The sequence below is a fragment of the Podarcis melisellensis genome, assembly GCF_964234715.1.
Source record: "Podarcis melisellensis genome assembly, chromosome: 8".
NCBI lineage: Eukaryota > Metazoa > Chordata > Lepidosauria > Squamata > Lacertidae > Podarcis > Podarcis melisellensis.
Genome location: NC_138540.1, coordinates 48,869,976 through 48,884,541, shown reverse-complemented (window position 1 = coordinate 48,884,541; position 14,566 = coordinate 48,869,976). Strand labels below are relative to the sequence as shown.

At 44.6% G+C, this 14,566-nt stretch overlaps 1 protein-coding gene across 4 annotated transcripts in view; it reads left to right on the top strand.

Annotated features, from left to right (window-relative positions):
• The first annotated feature begins 290 nt into the window (after window positions 1-290).
• ADAMTS18 (ADAM metallopeptidase with thrombospondin type 1 motif 18) overlaps window positions 291-14,566 on the top strand; it is a 103,970-nt gene continuing 89,694 nt past the window's right edge. For 2 of the 4 annotated variants that reach the window (XM_081920267.1, XM_081920265.1), the window contains exons 1-2: window positions 292-922; window positions 4,790-5,106. In XM_081920267.1, the coding sequence (XP_081776393.1) occupies window positions 646-922; window positions 4,790-5,106 (594 nt within the window). In that variant the 5' untranslated portion in view covers window positions 292-645. Of the gene's footprint in view, window positions 923-4,789; window positions 5,107-14,566 lie in introns of all 4 variants that reach the window. The other 2 variants (XM_081920268.1, XM_081920266.1) reach the window with 2 other exon arrangements.

Here is a 14,566-nt window from a genome sequence, read left to right as displayed (position 1 = left end):
AGGAGCAGCCCAGAGCAAGGGGAGCCTGCGAAGGGCCGATCCTTCTCTTCCCTCCCCGCGCCCGCCCCATCCCCGGTAGTTGAGAGCAGGCGCTGCTGCCAAAGCGCCCGGAGCCACCAAGCAGCCTCCTCTCCCCCCTCTCTCTCTGTCTCCCCCCCCCCCGATTGGTGCGCTCAATCGCTGCGCCCCCTCCGAGCCGTTGCTCCCGCTCCCCGGGGGCTGCGGCGCGCAGCGACTTAGCGAGCGAGCCGGGGCAGCTGCGCCTTGGGGCCGCCGCGTCCTGGTGGCGGAGCTGCAGCCGGTTTCAAAAGCTGCGCGCTGGCCGCGGAGGAGGCGGGCGGGGAAGGCGGGCGGGCTGGCGGGCAGCGGCGGCAGCAGCAGCAGCAGCAGGGCTCCCCTCGGCGCTCCTTTCTGCATGGGCTGCCCTGCGCCCGCGGTGGGCGGTGCAGGCGGGGGATGCCAATCCCCATGACCATCTCCCCGAACATGTGGCGGAGGAGACGGGATCTCCCGCTGCACGTGTCTGCTGCTGCTGCTGGAGGCGGCAGCGGCGGTGGCCGCGACAGGTAAACCGACCGCACCTCCACCCACCGCGCACTCCTGGCCGCCCCCTTCCCAGATGTACCGAGGCGAGAGGAAGAATCCATGGATTGCCTCCTGCTTTTCCTGTGGACTTTGCCCGTGGCGATCGGCAACGCCACCCCGATGCACTCGCTCACCATCCTCTGGCTCGGCAGCATTGCAAAGGTAAGTGGCGGTGGGAGCCAGCGGGGCGAGATCCGATCGAGGTTTCCCCATGTATCCCTGAGATACCCCTCTCTTTCTCTCTTTTTGCAGAGTCTGCAGCTGTGCTGCCTCTGTTGCGTGTCCTTGGCGGCCGCGTTAACCGGTGACAGCGGCGGCATCGGCGGATTTAACCACGGTTCGTATCCTTTTTGATTACAATGCGAATGAATGAGCCTCTTTCTCGCCCATGGGAGCAGGAGGCGGGAAACTGTTAATATTCTTTGGTTGGGAGTAGTTTCACCGGAGGCCACTGTGCAAACCATAGTTCAGCAGGGAAGGACCATAGCTCAGGGACAGAGCACCTGCTTGGCAGGCAGAAGGTCCCAGGCTCAATCCCTGGCATCTCCCGGTAGTGTTAGGAATGGCCCCTTCTGAAGTCTTGCAGAGCTGCTGCCTGCCAGTGTGAATGCTATTGAGCTAGATGGACCAATGCTTTGATTCCGTCAAAATAGCGATGACTCGACCATTGTGGTGGATTGAGTGCTGGAAGTTGGACTTAAGACACCAGGTGTGTTCAAATCCTGATTTGGTTATGGAGTTCAATTGAGGGTGTGATGCTATACATACTTTCCTGAGAGTAAACCATACACAAATCAGTGGGATTTAATTCTGACTAGAGATGTGTATAGGATTGCACTGTGGGGGTGTGGGGGTGGATTGCCTTAGTGTGACTTATCTGTAAAATGGGACCGTTTGAGGGTTGTGACAAGTGAGCAATGCAATAATTGCAATGAACTATTTCTTTGCTGAGACAGAAATGAATAAGAGGCTAAACATTGTGATGGCCAGTTGTGTTAGTGGATTGGTAAGAGTTGAACAATTTTGGGGAGAACGGCTTTGTTAATGGCTATTTCCGTTGATGTTTAAATAATAGAATGTTAGAATTGTAGAGTTGGAAGTGACTGAAAGGGTCATCTAGTCCAACAGAAAGTTAAAATGGCTATAGAATCAATAGACTATAAGAATAGTCTGGAGAAATTGGTGGAAGGATTACAAAATATGTACCCTGATAGCTCAGACCCAATTTAGCTGTAATAAAAGTTCCATTTGTTTCAACATGGAGGATCAAAGACTGGGCTACTTGGAAATTGATGTCACTGGAGCCAGAAGGGCTTGCTTCTGTGTAAATGAAATAGAGGTAGAGATCATTCCTGATGACTGGTGAACAAAAACTGGTGAATATCAGTCTCTTTGCACAGCTCTTTCAGCAATGTGGAAAGAAACCAGCCTGAAGTGCGAAAAGAAAGGAAGACAATAAAGAATATGTGCTTAAGGATTTGTAAGAAATAGATCAAGTCTCTCTCTCTCTTTGAAACATCTCAGTAGAAAGAATCTCTACACGTTCAAAGCACTTCCAGCCTTCTGCCCAAAATGAAAGAAAGAGAATGAAATGCTAATGTAATGTAGCAGTGTATTAAAACGTGTGTGAACAGGCAGGCAATGATTCCTAGATTTCAAAGAGAACAGGTGATTGCAGGCAATCATGGACTGAAGATGAAGCTCCCATTTTTAAAAAAGATAAGTTAATGTTACAAACAATTGCATGGCATGCTTTAGCACTCCAGCTCATATTGCAGAAGAATACAAAAAACCCTACTAATGTTCTGTATGGATATCTATATACAGTACAAATAGATTCAGCAGGATGTCCAGCTGTGAATGTTCTGTAGCTCAGGAAGATCGAAGCGTGATGCTCTTGCTAGCTGGGAGTGTTAACAAGTACAGTGCGCACAGGACTGGGAAAGGCAAATCCTGGTGTGCCTTGTGTCTGTTCGCTGGGGAATTCCTCCCTCTCGCAGCTGCTTGCATTTTTGGCTACCAGCCTGTTTAGCATCCTGAACTTCTGCCACTGATTAACACCACTGGAAAGTGAAAGGCTTGTGATATATCATTTCCACTGTCTAACACAAAGGCAACCTATTGCTGCTTACATTTAATGGAGGCATAGAGCTGTAAAGTTGGAAGAGTGTAATGCAGGATGGGCTAGTTAGCAAATCTGCACCACTTTAACTCTATCTCTAGCATTTGTCCTGCCATACAAATTTGGCAGAGAAAGGTGCTCTGCCAGTTGCTTTCCTTGTTCAGATTACCATTAAGGAAAAAAGAAAAGCATTGGATTATATCCAACTCAATTTTATTCAAAGTAGACCCATTGACATTAATCAATCTTCACTAATTTTAACGGGCCTAGCTTTGGATATAGTCCATTATGATGATGGCATGTGGAAACAGATGTTGCTGAAGATCTAGAACTCCTAGGAAATCTGGGATTTTTAAAGAAACGCTTTAATTGGAAGGGCAGCATTTCCTACGGAGGCATACTTATTATGACAGATATTCCCCCACAATGTGCAACCACTGGGGAGTTGGGGGCATATTCCAGGAAATGTTCTCAGTTCATTTAGAACTAAAATCAAGCCTCTACAGAAACCTTTGTCATTCCTTCTGGGCAAACGTTTGAGGGCTCTATTCCTGTGGTGAGCAGGACCAGAGGCAAAACTGAGCAAAGCAATTAATGTAAGATTTACCTTTGGACAGCAGGCTAGTTTGAAAATGTAAAGGCAGGAGCAAATTGGGGGTGGGGTGAGGGGTGTGGCCTGAGGAGAGGGCTAGTAGCATGGGGAGAGTTCCGAGACCCAGCTAGAGAGACATGCAGAGGTCACACGCCCTGCTGGGCCTCCTCTCCCATTGACTGTTTTGACAGGTGAGCTAGTTCACTTACCTGCCAATTATCTGATGCTTTGCAGGCGCTGCTGATCAGCTGATTGCAATGCCTGCAAATTCTGCTTTCTGCAGGAAGTCGCATCTTTACCTGAGGCACACCTGCTGTCATATAGAATGTCAGGTTCAGGGCAGGTGGACATGGCTTGTTGGACCCAGAGGCACCCCATTTCTGTACCAGCCCCTCTCCTGATTTTCTTTGCTATCACTGCCTATGTTCATCTGCTGTCCCCAGGCATGCAAGCCATGACATGAGTTCAGACCTTCCACCTGCCAAAATGGGCGGGCAAGTGTGTGAGCCACAATGTCTTGGAGCGGGGGGGGGGGGGCTATAGAGAGAGGAGCGGCCCCTCTGGAGCGCCTTGCCTCAATTTCAAAACCTGGAGTCAGTATTACAAGCATATGTAATCCTTTCATGTTCATCCTGTCACCTATAAATGCACATAGGATCATAATTAGGTGGAGTTAGGATGCCAGTGATCAGCAGTGCAGGCCAGGTTTAGGAATTTTGTTCTAGGTATATTGCCTCACAATCTTTTCATTGCACTTCTTTGTTTATTTGATCATGAACAAGAAATCACACTGCAGCTGAATTAGCAGAAACAGGCAAAATTTAGAGGTTTGAGGTGATCTTTCTCAACAGGAGGTCAGCTACAACCTTAAAAACCAGACTAGCCAAGCTGCCATTGGTGGGGTTAGTGGAGGAGAACGCTGAATCCTTTGAGACACTAATAATTAAATCCTTTAATCCAGTTGAACAAATTGTGTGCAATTCCTCCTGGGACTGCAGTATTCTTTGCTCTGCTTTTGAGAGACAGGGAGATTGCGTGGGGGTGGGGAAGCAACTTTCCCATTTGTCATCAATTAATTGAAGGGACGAGGGAGGAAAAAACGACACCTTGGTGATGACAAATATCTTCTCCAAAGTGACTGTGGGAAACTTCACAGCTATGCCAAGCCGTCTCTCCTGGCGGGAATGATCAGAGGGCAGAGAGGAAACTAGTCCAGTTTTATAATCCTTGTCATTTATGTGGGGCCGGCTGACATTGCTTTAGAAGTATTTATGCATGCATGGCTGTATCAACACAGACTGCAGACTCCCTGTGCCACTTTGCAAATGGTGATAACGAATGTGCCCTACTGAAAACCTGCTTTGCTGCATAAAAATGTCTTACAGAGGTTAATTTTTTTAGGCAAGAAAGCAAACTAACCAACTAATAAATGAGCAGGCATGCCCTTGGCTCATGAAGGCTGATGGCTAATAAACCCTTTCCTTTTCCAGATTACATCTTTGTCACCCCTGTTGAAGTGGACTCCAGTGGATCGTACATCACGCATGATGTTTTGCGCAGTGCTAGAAGGAAACGATCAACCGTGAGCTCCAAGAGTTCCTTGCACTATAAATTTTCAGCATTTGGACAGGAACTTCTCTTGGACCTCCAGCTTTCGGCCTTTTTTGGCAATGGTTTCACTGTCCAGGTGCTTGGGGAAGATGGCATCGTGCATTCTCAGGAACATGAAGTTGAACAGTGTTTCTATCAGGGATTTATAAGGAACTATAGTTCTTCTTCAGTAGCCATATCTACATGCGTAGGCTTGGTAAGTGTATGCTGTCCCCTTAAATGCAACCTAGCCTCCAGACCCTTTCCTTTATTGCCTTGGCTTGTACCAAGAACACCGTTAGGGAACAGTGGAATCCTAAACCTGTTAAAGAGAATGCAGGTGGGATGGACTCATTTTGACACAGTTATTATGACCCTGCAACATTCAGTTTGACATACAATCCTTCTCCCAACTCCCCACCCCCATTACCTGTCTTGCCAATGTAATCATATTCAACAAGAGAGCTATAATTACAGATGATATCTTTCTGTGCTAAACTAGTGGTTATCTTAAGATTGGTTCCTGAAAAGACAAGCCTTCTGAAAGTACTTCTAAGGGCAATTATGTGCAGATGTTAATCCTTGGGAATTTCTTTTCTGCCCAAAATATTCACAGTGTATATATGTGTAACTGGTTGGAAAGGTTTGAGATCCTTCCTGCATATGTATGTATAGTCTTTGCTCACAGTTTTTCTACTGTTAACTCTCAGTTCCTCATATGAACCACAGTGAAGGGCAGGGTTAGAGGTTGTTTTCATTGAAGGCTACTCATTTGATGGCCATCATAAACTAACACTCTTACTAAGAACATAGCCTATCAAAAAAGGGTCCAAATTTTTAACTGCTGCAGTTGGTGCCAACCAATCATCTATTAGACTCCTGGACTGTGTTTCTAGTCTTTATGAATGTGGATAATTTTGGGGAGAGTGTGTGATGAAATTACGGGGGCTGGGAATAGAGATGGACAATGGATGCTACTGATTGGGGACTGCACTTTAGTAAACTGCAGAAAATTCTCACCCAGAAAATCTGTTTCTTAAACTTCATAGTTGATGTTCACCAACTAACAGTGTCTCCAGCCTTCCGCCTTCTATCATCAAATACACTCCCCAACTGCCCCTTTCCCCTGGTACCTGTCAGATTCCAGTGCAGTGCAGGATCCCACAAAGAAGGTGGCAAGGTGAGAGGTGATGAAAGGCAGGGCCAGGCTGGAGGAAGGCAGAGCAGGAGGCAAGGCTGGGCAGAAGTTGCAGAGCTACACAGAACTCTAGGGATTCAGAGGTTGTGGCAGTACCTTTCTAGATCATTGCCTTGGTATTTGCATTTTTGAGGGGAAAGTATTTTTTAAAATGTTATTAGTATGGGCTGCTAGTGTCAGAATTCAGGGACATTGAAGCTCTCTCTCAGTGGACTTGATAATATTGGGTACATCCTTGTCCCTTGCACGTGTGTGTGTGTGTGTGTGTGTGAACTTTGAGGCATCTGTGCATGCAATTTTACATCCCTTTAACTGCTCAGGGGTTTAACTGTACCACATTATGTTTTGTTTTTCTGGTATGTTATTTTGGAGAAGACATAGGGTTGGATCCAGATGAGGGTCCCATTGATATCAATGCAAAGATTTAGTCACAGCTAACTTAGGTTCCATTGATTTCAGCAGAGCATCTGAAAGAGCAGCATGGAGCATCTTTCTGGTGGGGTCCCCAGATGCTGTGTACCCAAAAAATCATATACAAGGCTAAAATGTGTGTAAACATGCATATATTCAAGAAAATAACATACAAAAATGCATTATATGAGTGGAAATTGCTTACAAAAATGTCAGAATCATTGGGTTGTATGCAATTAACTTTACACAGAATAGGCCAGCTGAAATTAATGGACCTAAGTTAGTCCTGTCCATTAATGTCAATGAGTCTACTCTGAGTAGAGCTAGCATTGGACCCAACTCATAACAACAAACAAACAAACAAACATTTAGAGCCCGTTCTTATGATTATAATGTTAAGGTTGTATCCAGATTGTCATATTTTGTGGGAGGGATTAAAGAACACATTGGAAATTTAGGTTTGTGCAACTGAAATGTATTGAAGTGTTTTTTGCTCCAGTACACCAGATCCACTTCAAAATATGCAACAGACTTTTTGTAGTTAGGAACGTGATGGAGAAATGCACTACAAAGTGTGGGAAGATTAGTGGGAAGACGTATAAGCATCATGCAAACATATTATAATGAAAATGAGATGCCTGCATGTTGCAGAACTTTCCAGCATTCAAATCAGAATGAATAATCAGTAAAGACCAGGCAGAGTCTAACCTCTGTGTAAGCTTTGTGCAAGCAAACCAAGATGAATACTCAATAAACTGGTCATATGGAAGAGTCCCCGTTTTTGTTTTGAAGTAAATTGGTACATATGCTAAAAAAATGTTCTAAACCTCAAATCCTAATTAATTACTTAGCAATAGGTTCATGTAGGGTAGCTGAGTGAAAAAGAGACTAGGGTTCCTGCATATGTAAAGTTACACCTGGTGAAATTCCCTTTCCTACTCAATTCTTCAAAGCATGGGATCTCTGTTTCCTTTTTCAGCTGGCCACCTTCAATTACTATTCACTGTCTTTTAAGGTAACAGTATCAGAATGAGATGCTATGTAAATTGCACACAACTATGGGTGTTATTGGAGGGACGCGGGGGTGCTGTGGTCTAAACTACAGAGCCTAGGGCTTGCCGATCAGAAGGTTGGCCGTTTGAATCCCTGTGACGGTGTGAGCTCCCGTTGCTCGGTCCCTGCTCCTGCCAACCTAGCAGTTTGAAAGCCCGTCAAAGTGCAAGTAGATAAATAGGTACCACTCCGGTGGGACGGTAAACGGCTTTTCCGTGTGCTGCTCTGGTTCGCCAGAAGCAGCTTAGTCATGCTGGCCACATGACCCGGAAGCTGTACGCTGGTTCCCTCGGCCAATAAAGCGAGATGAGTGGCAGAACCCCAGAGTCATCCGCAACTGGACCTAACGGTCAGGGGTCCCTTTACCTTTATGTATGTTATTATATTACTTACATGCAACTAAAATTAGCAGTGACCCTGGTGTGATTTCATCCAGGGTTATTCTCAGTAAGCATTGAATCCCTGGAGTGCAATGTTGGCAGCAGAGTGGATTTGAATGTTTTGCGGTTTCAGAAAAGACTGCAATGATTAAGCTTTTTAAATAGCTTTTGAAATTTAGCTCAGAAGTGCAGACAAGAATGAGATACTGACAGTTACAGTAAAGTGATGTGCCTGGCTCTTATTGATGAAAATGCATTGGGAGAAATCTAGCACTTTTTTCTTAGGTGAATAAACAAAGTTGCCCAATACTCTACAACTAATGCAAGACATTCTTCAGAGTGATTTGTCAGAAAGGATTGGGGAGAAGGTTATAGCTTAGTGGTGGGCAACATACTTTGTGCACAGAAAACCTCAGGTCTCAGGGCTGGAAAGACCTATCTGAATATTTCGAGAGCTGCATTCAGAGCCTCCCCAACCTGATGCCCTCTAGATGTTTTGGACTATAACTGTGATCACCCTCAGCCATCTTGGTCACTGGTCAGGGATGACTGGAATTGTTGTCCAACCAGGCTGGAATGGACAATGCTTTGATTAGATGGACCACTAGTTTGATGCTCTAGGACTCCTTGCCCCTGTGAGTGAATGAGCAGTTGGACCACACCTGGTGGTCCTGTTCCTAATGTCAGCTGTTCCCAGTTCTTACATATTCAGGTCTGAATGAGATGCCTTCATTTACTCAGTGTTCCCTGTTGCATGAGTCAATAACCACTTTTCTATCAGTTTGCAATAACAATGCAATAACAAAGATCAAGATTCTGTAAACAAGGAGTAGCTAATGTGATGCTTTTGTCCTCTGCACCAACCCTGCACCCTTGCTTGGAGGACAAACGGGCTTTTTGGCACTGAAGTTCCACTCCTGTTACCTACTGAGTCCCACTCCTCAGCTTCTGGCTATTATGGTAGGTTCCACCTGTCTTAATAATGGGAAACCTGCCACTCTCCATATGTTGCTGGACTCCTGACTTCCGTTATCCTTGACCATTGAGCATGTTGTCTGGGGCTGAAGGCAGTTGCGAGCCTAAAAACATCTGGAGAACTACAGGTTCTCCAACTCTGACCTATCTCCTGGAATAAGAAGCAAAGCTCTTGATCAAGGGTGGGACCCTCCAGACATTGTACTCCATCAGCCCCCAGACAGCATAGCTGATTATCAGGGATGTTGGGGGTTGTAGTTCAACATGCTGTGGACGACACCATTCTGGCTGCAGGGGTGTAACCGTATGCTTGGAATCCTGTGCTGTGATTGAGAATCTCTTGTGGACAACCACCATTTATGTCTCCACCCCGCCTTCCCTTACTATGTTTTGTCACTTGGCTAGCCTTCTTTCCTATTTGCTTTGTTCACTGCAATTAAACCGAAAGTGGTGTTGCTTCTACATGGTTGGTAGCACTAATCTTTCCATTGTTCCTTTCATTAGCAGTAGCTTCTCCACAATAAAATGGCAGTGACCCATTCTTTTAAGCCTGGAACACAACAATGTGATTTGGAAGCAATTGTATTTTAATAGACTGCAGGGATTCTTTGATCTCACTTGTTTTTTGGTCTCTGTGTGTGTAGTGCGGGGAGCAGCATGCTGGGGAGCATTCTCTAATTCAGCAGTTCAGATGTCTACTTCGTGCTTTTGCCTGGATAGAAGATTATGAAGAGAGAAGAAAAGTCCCTCTATAAGCTAGCTGGGTGGGGGAGGACCAAGGACCTGGTGCTTTACTACAGCTCTACAATGAGGCTGACACTGAACTCCATGTATCATTGATTGACATATCCATCATGCTCCGTTCTTAAAAAAGGGGGGGGGTATAAGAAGTTGGACCTTTGGTTCTTCTAGCTCTGTCTTGTCTACACTGGCTGGCAGAAGCTTCCAGGATTCCAAATGAGAGACTTTCTGGTATTATAGGAGATGGAACCTGGAACAGTTGATCTAACAGTTGATCTAACACTCAAAGAAGAGCAGAGGAAGCAGACTTATCCTGAGTCAGACAATTGGTCCATCTAACTCAGTATTGTCTGCACCAGGGGTGGGCAACCTTTGGCCCTCAGGCCACGTTTGGCCCAGCATGGCTTCCAGTTTGACCCATGACTGTTTCCCATAACTCATGGCCACTTGTCCCACATGCCAGTGACGGCAAGTGTGGGGCAGATAGAGATGCATCTGGATCAGCTGCATGGCTGAGTTCTGCATGTGGGACTCACTTGTGAAGCCACTCCCTGCAGAATGCAGACTTGAAGTCACTGAATACTGGCTGATATACTATTTTTCAAGCCTGCTGCTTGCAAATCAGCTGCACTTCAAAGCACCATGCAGGGCTCTTTGCAAGGCCTTTGTGGTGCTTTGAAGTCTCAGCAATCATCACCTGACATCTTTGTGATGTCAAACCTCGCCCATGAGGGATAGGAAAGGTGAGGATCTGGCCCACTATCCAGTTCAGTTTTCCAGTCCTGGTCTATATTGACTGGGAGCAGTTCCAGGATTCCAGATACAAGTCTTCCCTAGCCCTGCCTGGAGATGCTAGGCATAACAGTAATAAATAACTTCAATAAATAATCAGCATGTCAATAACAATAATACAGTTCAAACATTAGCATATACAAGTGAGGCCTGCAACAAAATGCTGCAGCATAGTGTGCTGATGTTTGGGATTCCAGCTACTTTACTCCCTCTCCAACCCCCTTGTTTTCATTCCTCTTCCAACTGTCAATCAGCATTCATTCACACACACACACACACACACACACACACACACACACACACACACACACACTTCATATAGACTGGACTGGCCCAAGGCATTTTGCTGTCTGAGGTAAAGGACAAGATGATGCCACCTCTCCAAATCCACATATAGAAGCGAAATGGACTTGTGCTTGAATCTTCCTTCAGCATTGATGATAGGGTAGCATCTTCTACAGCAGTGTTTCCCAACCTTGTGCCTCCAGCTGTTTTGGAACTACAACTCCCATCATCCCTGACTAACAAGACCAGTGGCAAGGGATGATGGGAATTGTAGTCCAAAAACAGCTGGAGGCACAAGGTTGGGAAACACTGTTCTACAGTATCTGAGGGAAGCAGCCTAGGTTAGGGTTGCAGGGCAGATTGTGTGGCACACGCAACTCTGTCTGCTCCACAGCCCCTGGCGTCTGCTGCCTATCCCACTCTGTCTAATGGTAGGGCCGGCCCTGCATGTAGACATGGTCTGAGTGTAGATTCCTTGGATAAGAAAGCCACTGATTATGTTGCTGTCTGCCTTTCTGATCCTATCGGTGGGGAAAGGGACTTTGCTGCTTTCTTGCCAAATTCTTTTTTGGCAGGTCTGCTATGAATTTAAAGTGCACAGCAGGCACTGTGCACTGATACGCTCTGACATTGAATTGACTGGCTATGGACTGATGAAAGCTAAATTAGTTTTGGTTTCAAACAGTAGGGAATAGACTAGAATGCTGTGTATATAAAATTATATATATGGTTTAAAAAATCAGTTTTACAAAGGTGGCAGTCATGTTGACAAGGAACATGTCAAACGGGAATTTCGTTCCAGTTTAAAACTGATAACAGGGGATGCCAAATTGCAGTTGCTGACAATGAAATCTTTTTTTTAAAAAAATAAAAATTGCTGTCTTCAAATACAGAAACTTGTCAGTTCTTGAAAAATCTTGATATATGGGTTTGCTGATGATAGAAGTGTTGAGAAATAATATCAAGCAGATACTTCTTGGCTTCCTTCTCCATATTTTTTGGGGGAGGGATTTAACAGGTGCTGAAAAACAGTTAATGTGAGTTGTTGAAGGTCAATGCAGCTTAGCTGGAAAACCTTCCCAGAAATGGCCTGTACTACCGTTAGGCCAGATGTGGGGAACCTATGACCCTCGAGATATTGCCAAACTACAACTCCCATCAGCCCTAGCAAGCATGGCCAATGGTGAAGGATGATGGGAATTTATTTATTTCATAACATTTACACACCGCTTGATTGTAAAAAACCAAACCAAAGCAAACCCTCAAAAGTGGTTTACAGAAATATAAAACAAAAAAAATCAAGAAAAAATGACAACAGTACTTTAAAACATACAAAAGTTTAAATATTAAAACTGATTAAAATTTACCTCAACTTTCTAAGAATCTAGGCAGGCTTGTCTAAACAAGAGTTTTTTAAGCAAGTGCCAAAAAGAAATGCATGCCTGCTTGGTATCAGTAGGCAGGGAGTACCAAAGTGCAGGTGCTGCTGCACTAACTGAATTCTTACAAATCAGAACCAGTATTATGTAGCACCTGTATTAGCAGGGACACCATCTGGGGAGGGGCTGGGGGACTGAGGGCCTTCTTGGCAGTGGCACCTTCTCTGTGAAACACTCTCCCATCAGATGTCAAGGAGATAAAGAACTCTACAATTTTTAGAAGACATCTGAAGGCAGCTGTGTATTGGGAAGTTTTAAACATTTGAAGTTTTATTATGTTTTTATATGCACTGGAATCTGCCCAGAGTGGCTTGGGAAACCCAGCCAGATGGGTGGGGTATTATTATTATTATTATTATTATTATTATTATTAATTTATTTATTACTTTATTAAGCTGGCTCTGGATGGATGTAATAACGTTTGGGCACCCGATGTTGAAGAACACTGCCCTAGAAGTTACGTTACCAATCTTTTGCGACCGGTTTGCCCAAGCACTAGACAGCCTCGGCATTGTCTTGCCAGACATATGGCTAGATCTAGTCCTACTTAGCATCAGTGAGATAGTTCTTACTAATGCCTGATGCATTTCGGGTGTAAAAGCCTTTCTAAGGCAAACTCTCCTGGTGCATACGTTACATATGAAAATCATGAAGAGTGAGGACTCTAGACTGAGCCTACTCTGTCCTGCTCTGGACCCTATGCACATGTAATTTATACATACATATGAAAGATTTGTTCTGACCTTCAAAAAAGTTTTTTTTTTAATGCATGGACATCCAGAGTGGGGAATCCATATGCAATCCATACCCCCCTCCATATATTTGTGGAACATCTGTACAGGGCTACTGGTACCTCCGGGGTAGAATCTTGGAGCAGGCGTGGCCCAAGATGCCTGATGGGAAGGACAAGATGGAGTCCCATTTGCATTCCATGGACAGAAGCTGGCTGGACAAGCAAGTTGAATTTTACTTCAGCACTGGTGATGTGATAGTATCTGAGCACTGATCTCATGTCTAGTTTGGTCCTTGGAGGGACCACAGATGCACTTTTTGCTAAATTACCAGCGGCAAACCAACTGAATGTTTATGGAATAAATAGATCATCGTAATCTAGCATTAGAACCAGAACAGTCATCCCCACCTCCATCTCTCTCTGCAAATTTTTATACTTAATTTGAGGAAAAAACACATATGCATGGGAATGTACTTATAGGGGAAAATAAACTTAAGTTCTGTGCCACATTCCTAATTCTGCATTGATTTTTTTTCCTCCTTCAAAGAGGCTTAGGATGTAGGATGTTATTATCAATCCCATATGCTTTAAATTAGTCTAGTCCAAACCACAGGAAATGTTTAAAGTTAATATTGTAATTGAAAATGTTTCTTGTAGGTAGAAATATATATAAAAATAGTCAAAATTTAGAAAACCTGCCAGTAGTTGGAAATTGTGTCAGATGAGAAGGCTGGGAACAAATTTGAGTTAGGAAGGCAAGTTCTGAATCATAGCACCTGTTGTGCTGAGAGGATTTCCTGGGGAAGTGTTGATGTGGCAGGTTATTTGTAGGCAGAGATTATTCATTGTAAAAAAGATGTGCATATTAGAGCTTGAGATTTAGATGTTTGAGATTGGGTAGCATGCTTCCTAAATATATTTTACTTGGAATCAAGATTGTGCCCATTTGCCCCACACCGGCCAATTTTCAAAGCAGGAGTGGCTGATCTGTAATTTCAGTCCAGATACTGTTGGACACTAACTCCCATCAGCTGTAGCCAGGGATGATGGGAGCTGTAGTCCAGCAACACTGGGGGTGCCAGAGGTTTCCCAACCTTGACCTAGGTGCTCGAATCATAGGTCACCTGTTCTGCACCAGTTACACTTACTATCTGTCTGGCGTTCTGTCCCAATTCAAGGTGCTGGAATTAAAGTTTTAAGCACCAAATGTTTTCTAACCACACTATCTGAAGGATCTCCTATGCCCATGTAAACCACCTAAGCTTTAAGGCTGGCAGCTGGGGCATCTTCTCTCTTGTATCGTGGAATGCCAGACACTTACCTTTGCGATGCCAGTCTATGTTAAGCTTTGTAAGATGTTACAAAGTAGTAATTCTTTTAGAACTTGAAAAGATTACAGACAGTGAACAAATGCATCCCAGATCAAGGGCAATGACCCTCTTAGTATGGCAAGCTAGACTAAGATATTGGCAAGTGGATGGCGCAACCCAACTGTCATTCACTTGAAATCATTGACAGGTGGGTTGTCCTGCTTATCAGTCAAAGTCCTAAAAATCTTCATTGTGACAGCATGGTGGATCAGGGTCTCGGTTACTTTGTTTTTTAGGAGGCACAGGGCAAGCCATACAACTCACACAGCTCTGTCCTCCATCTGTCATTGTCCTTCAGCA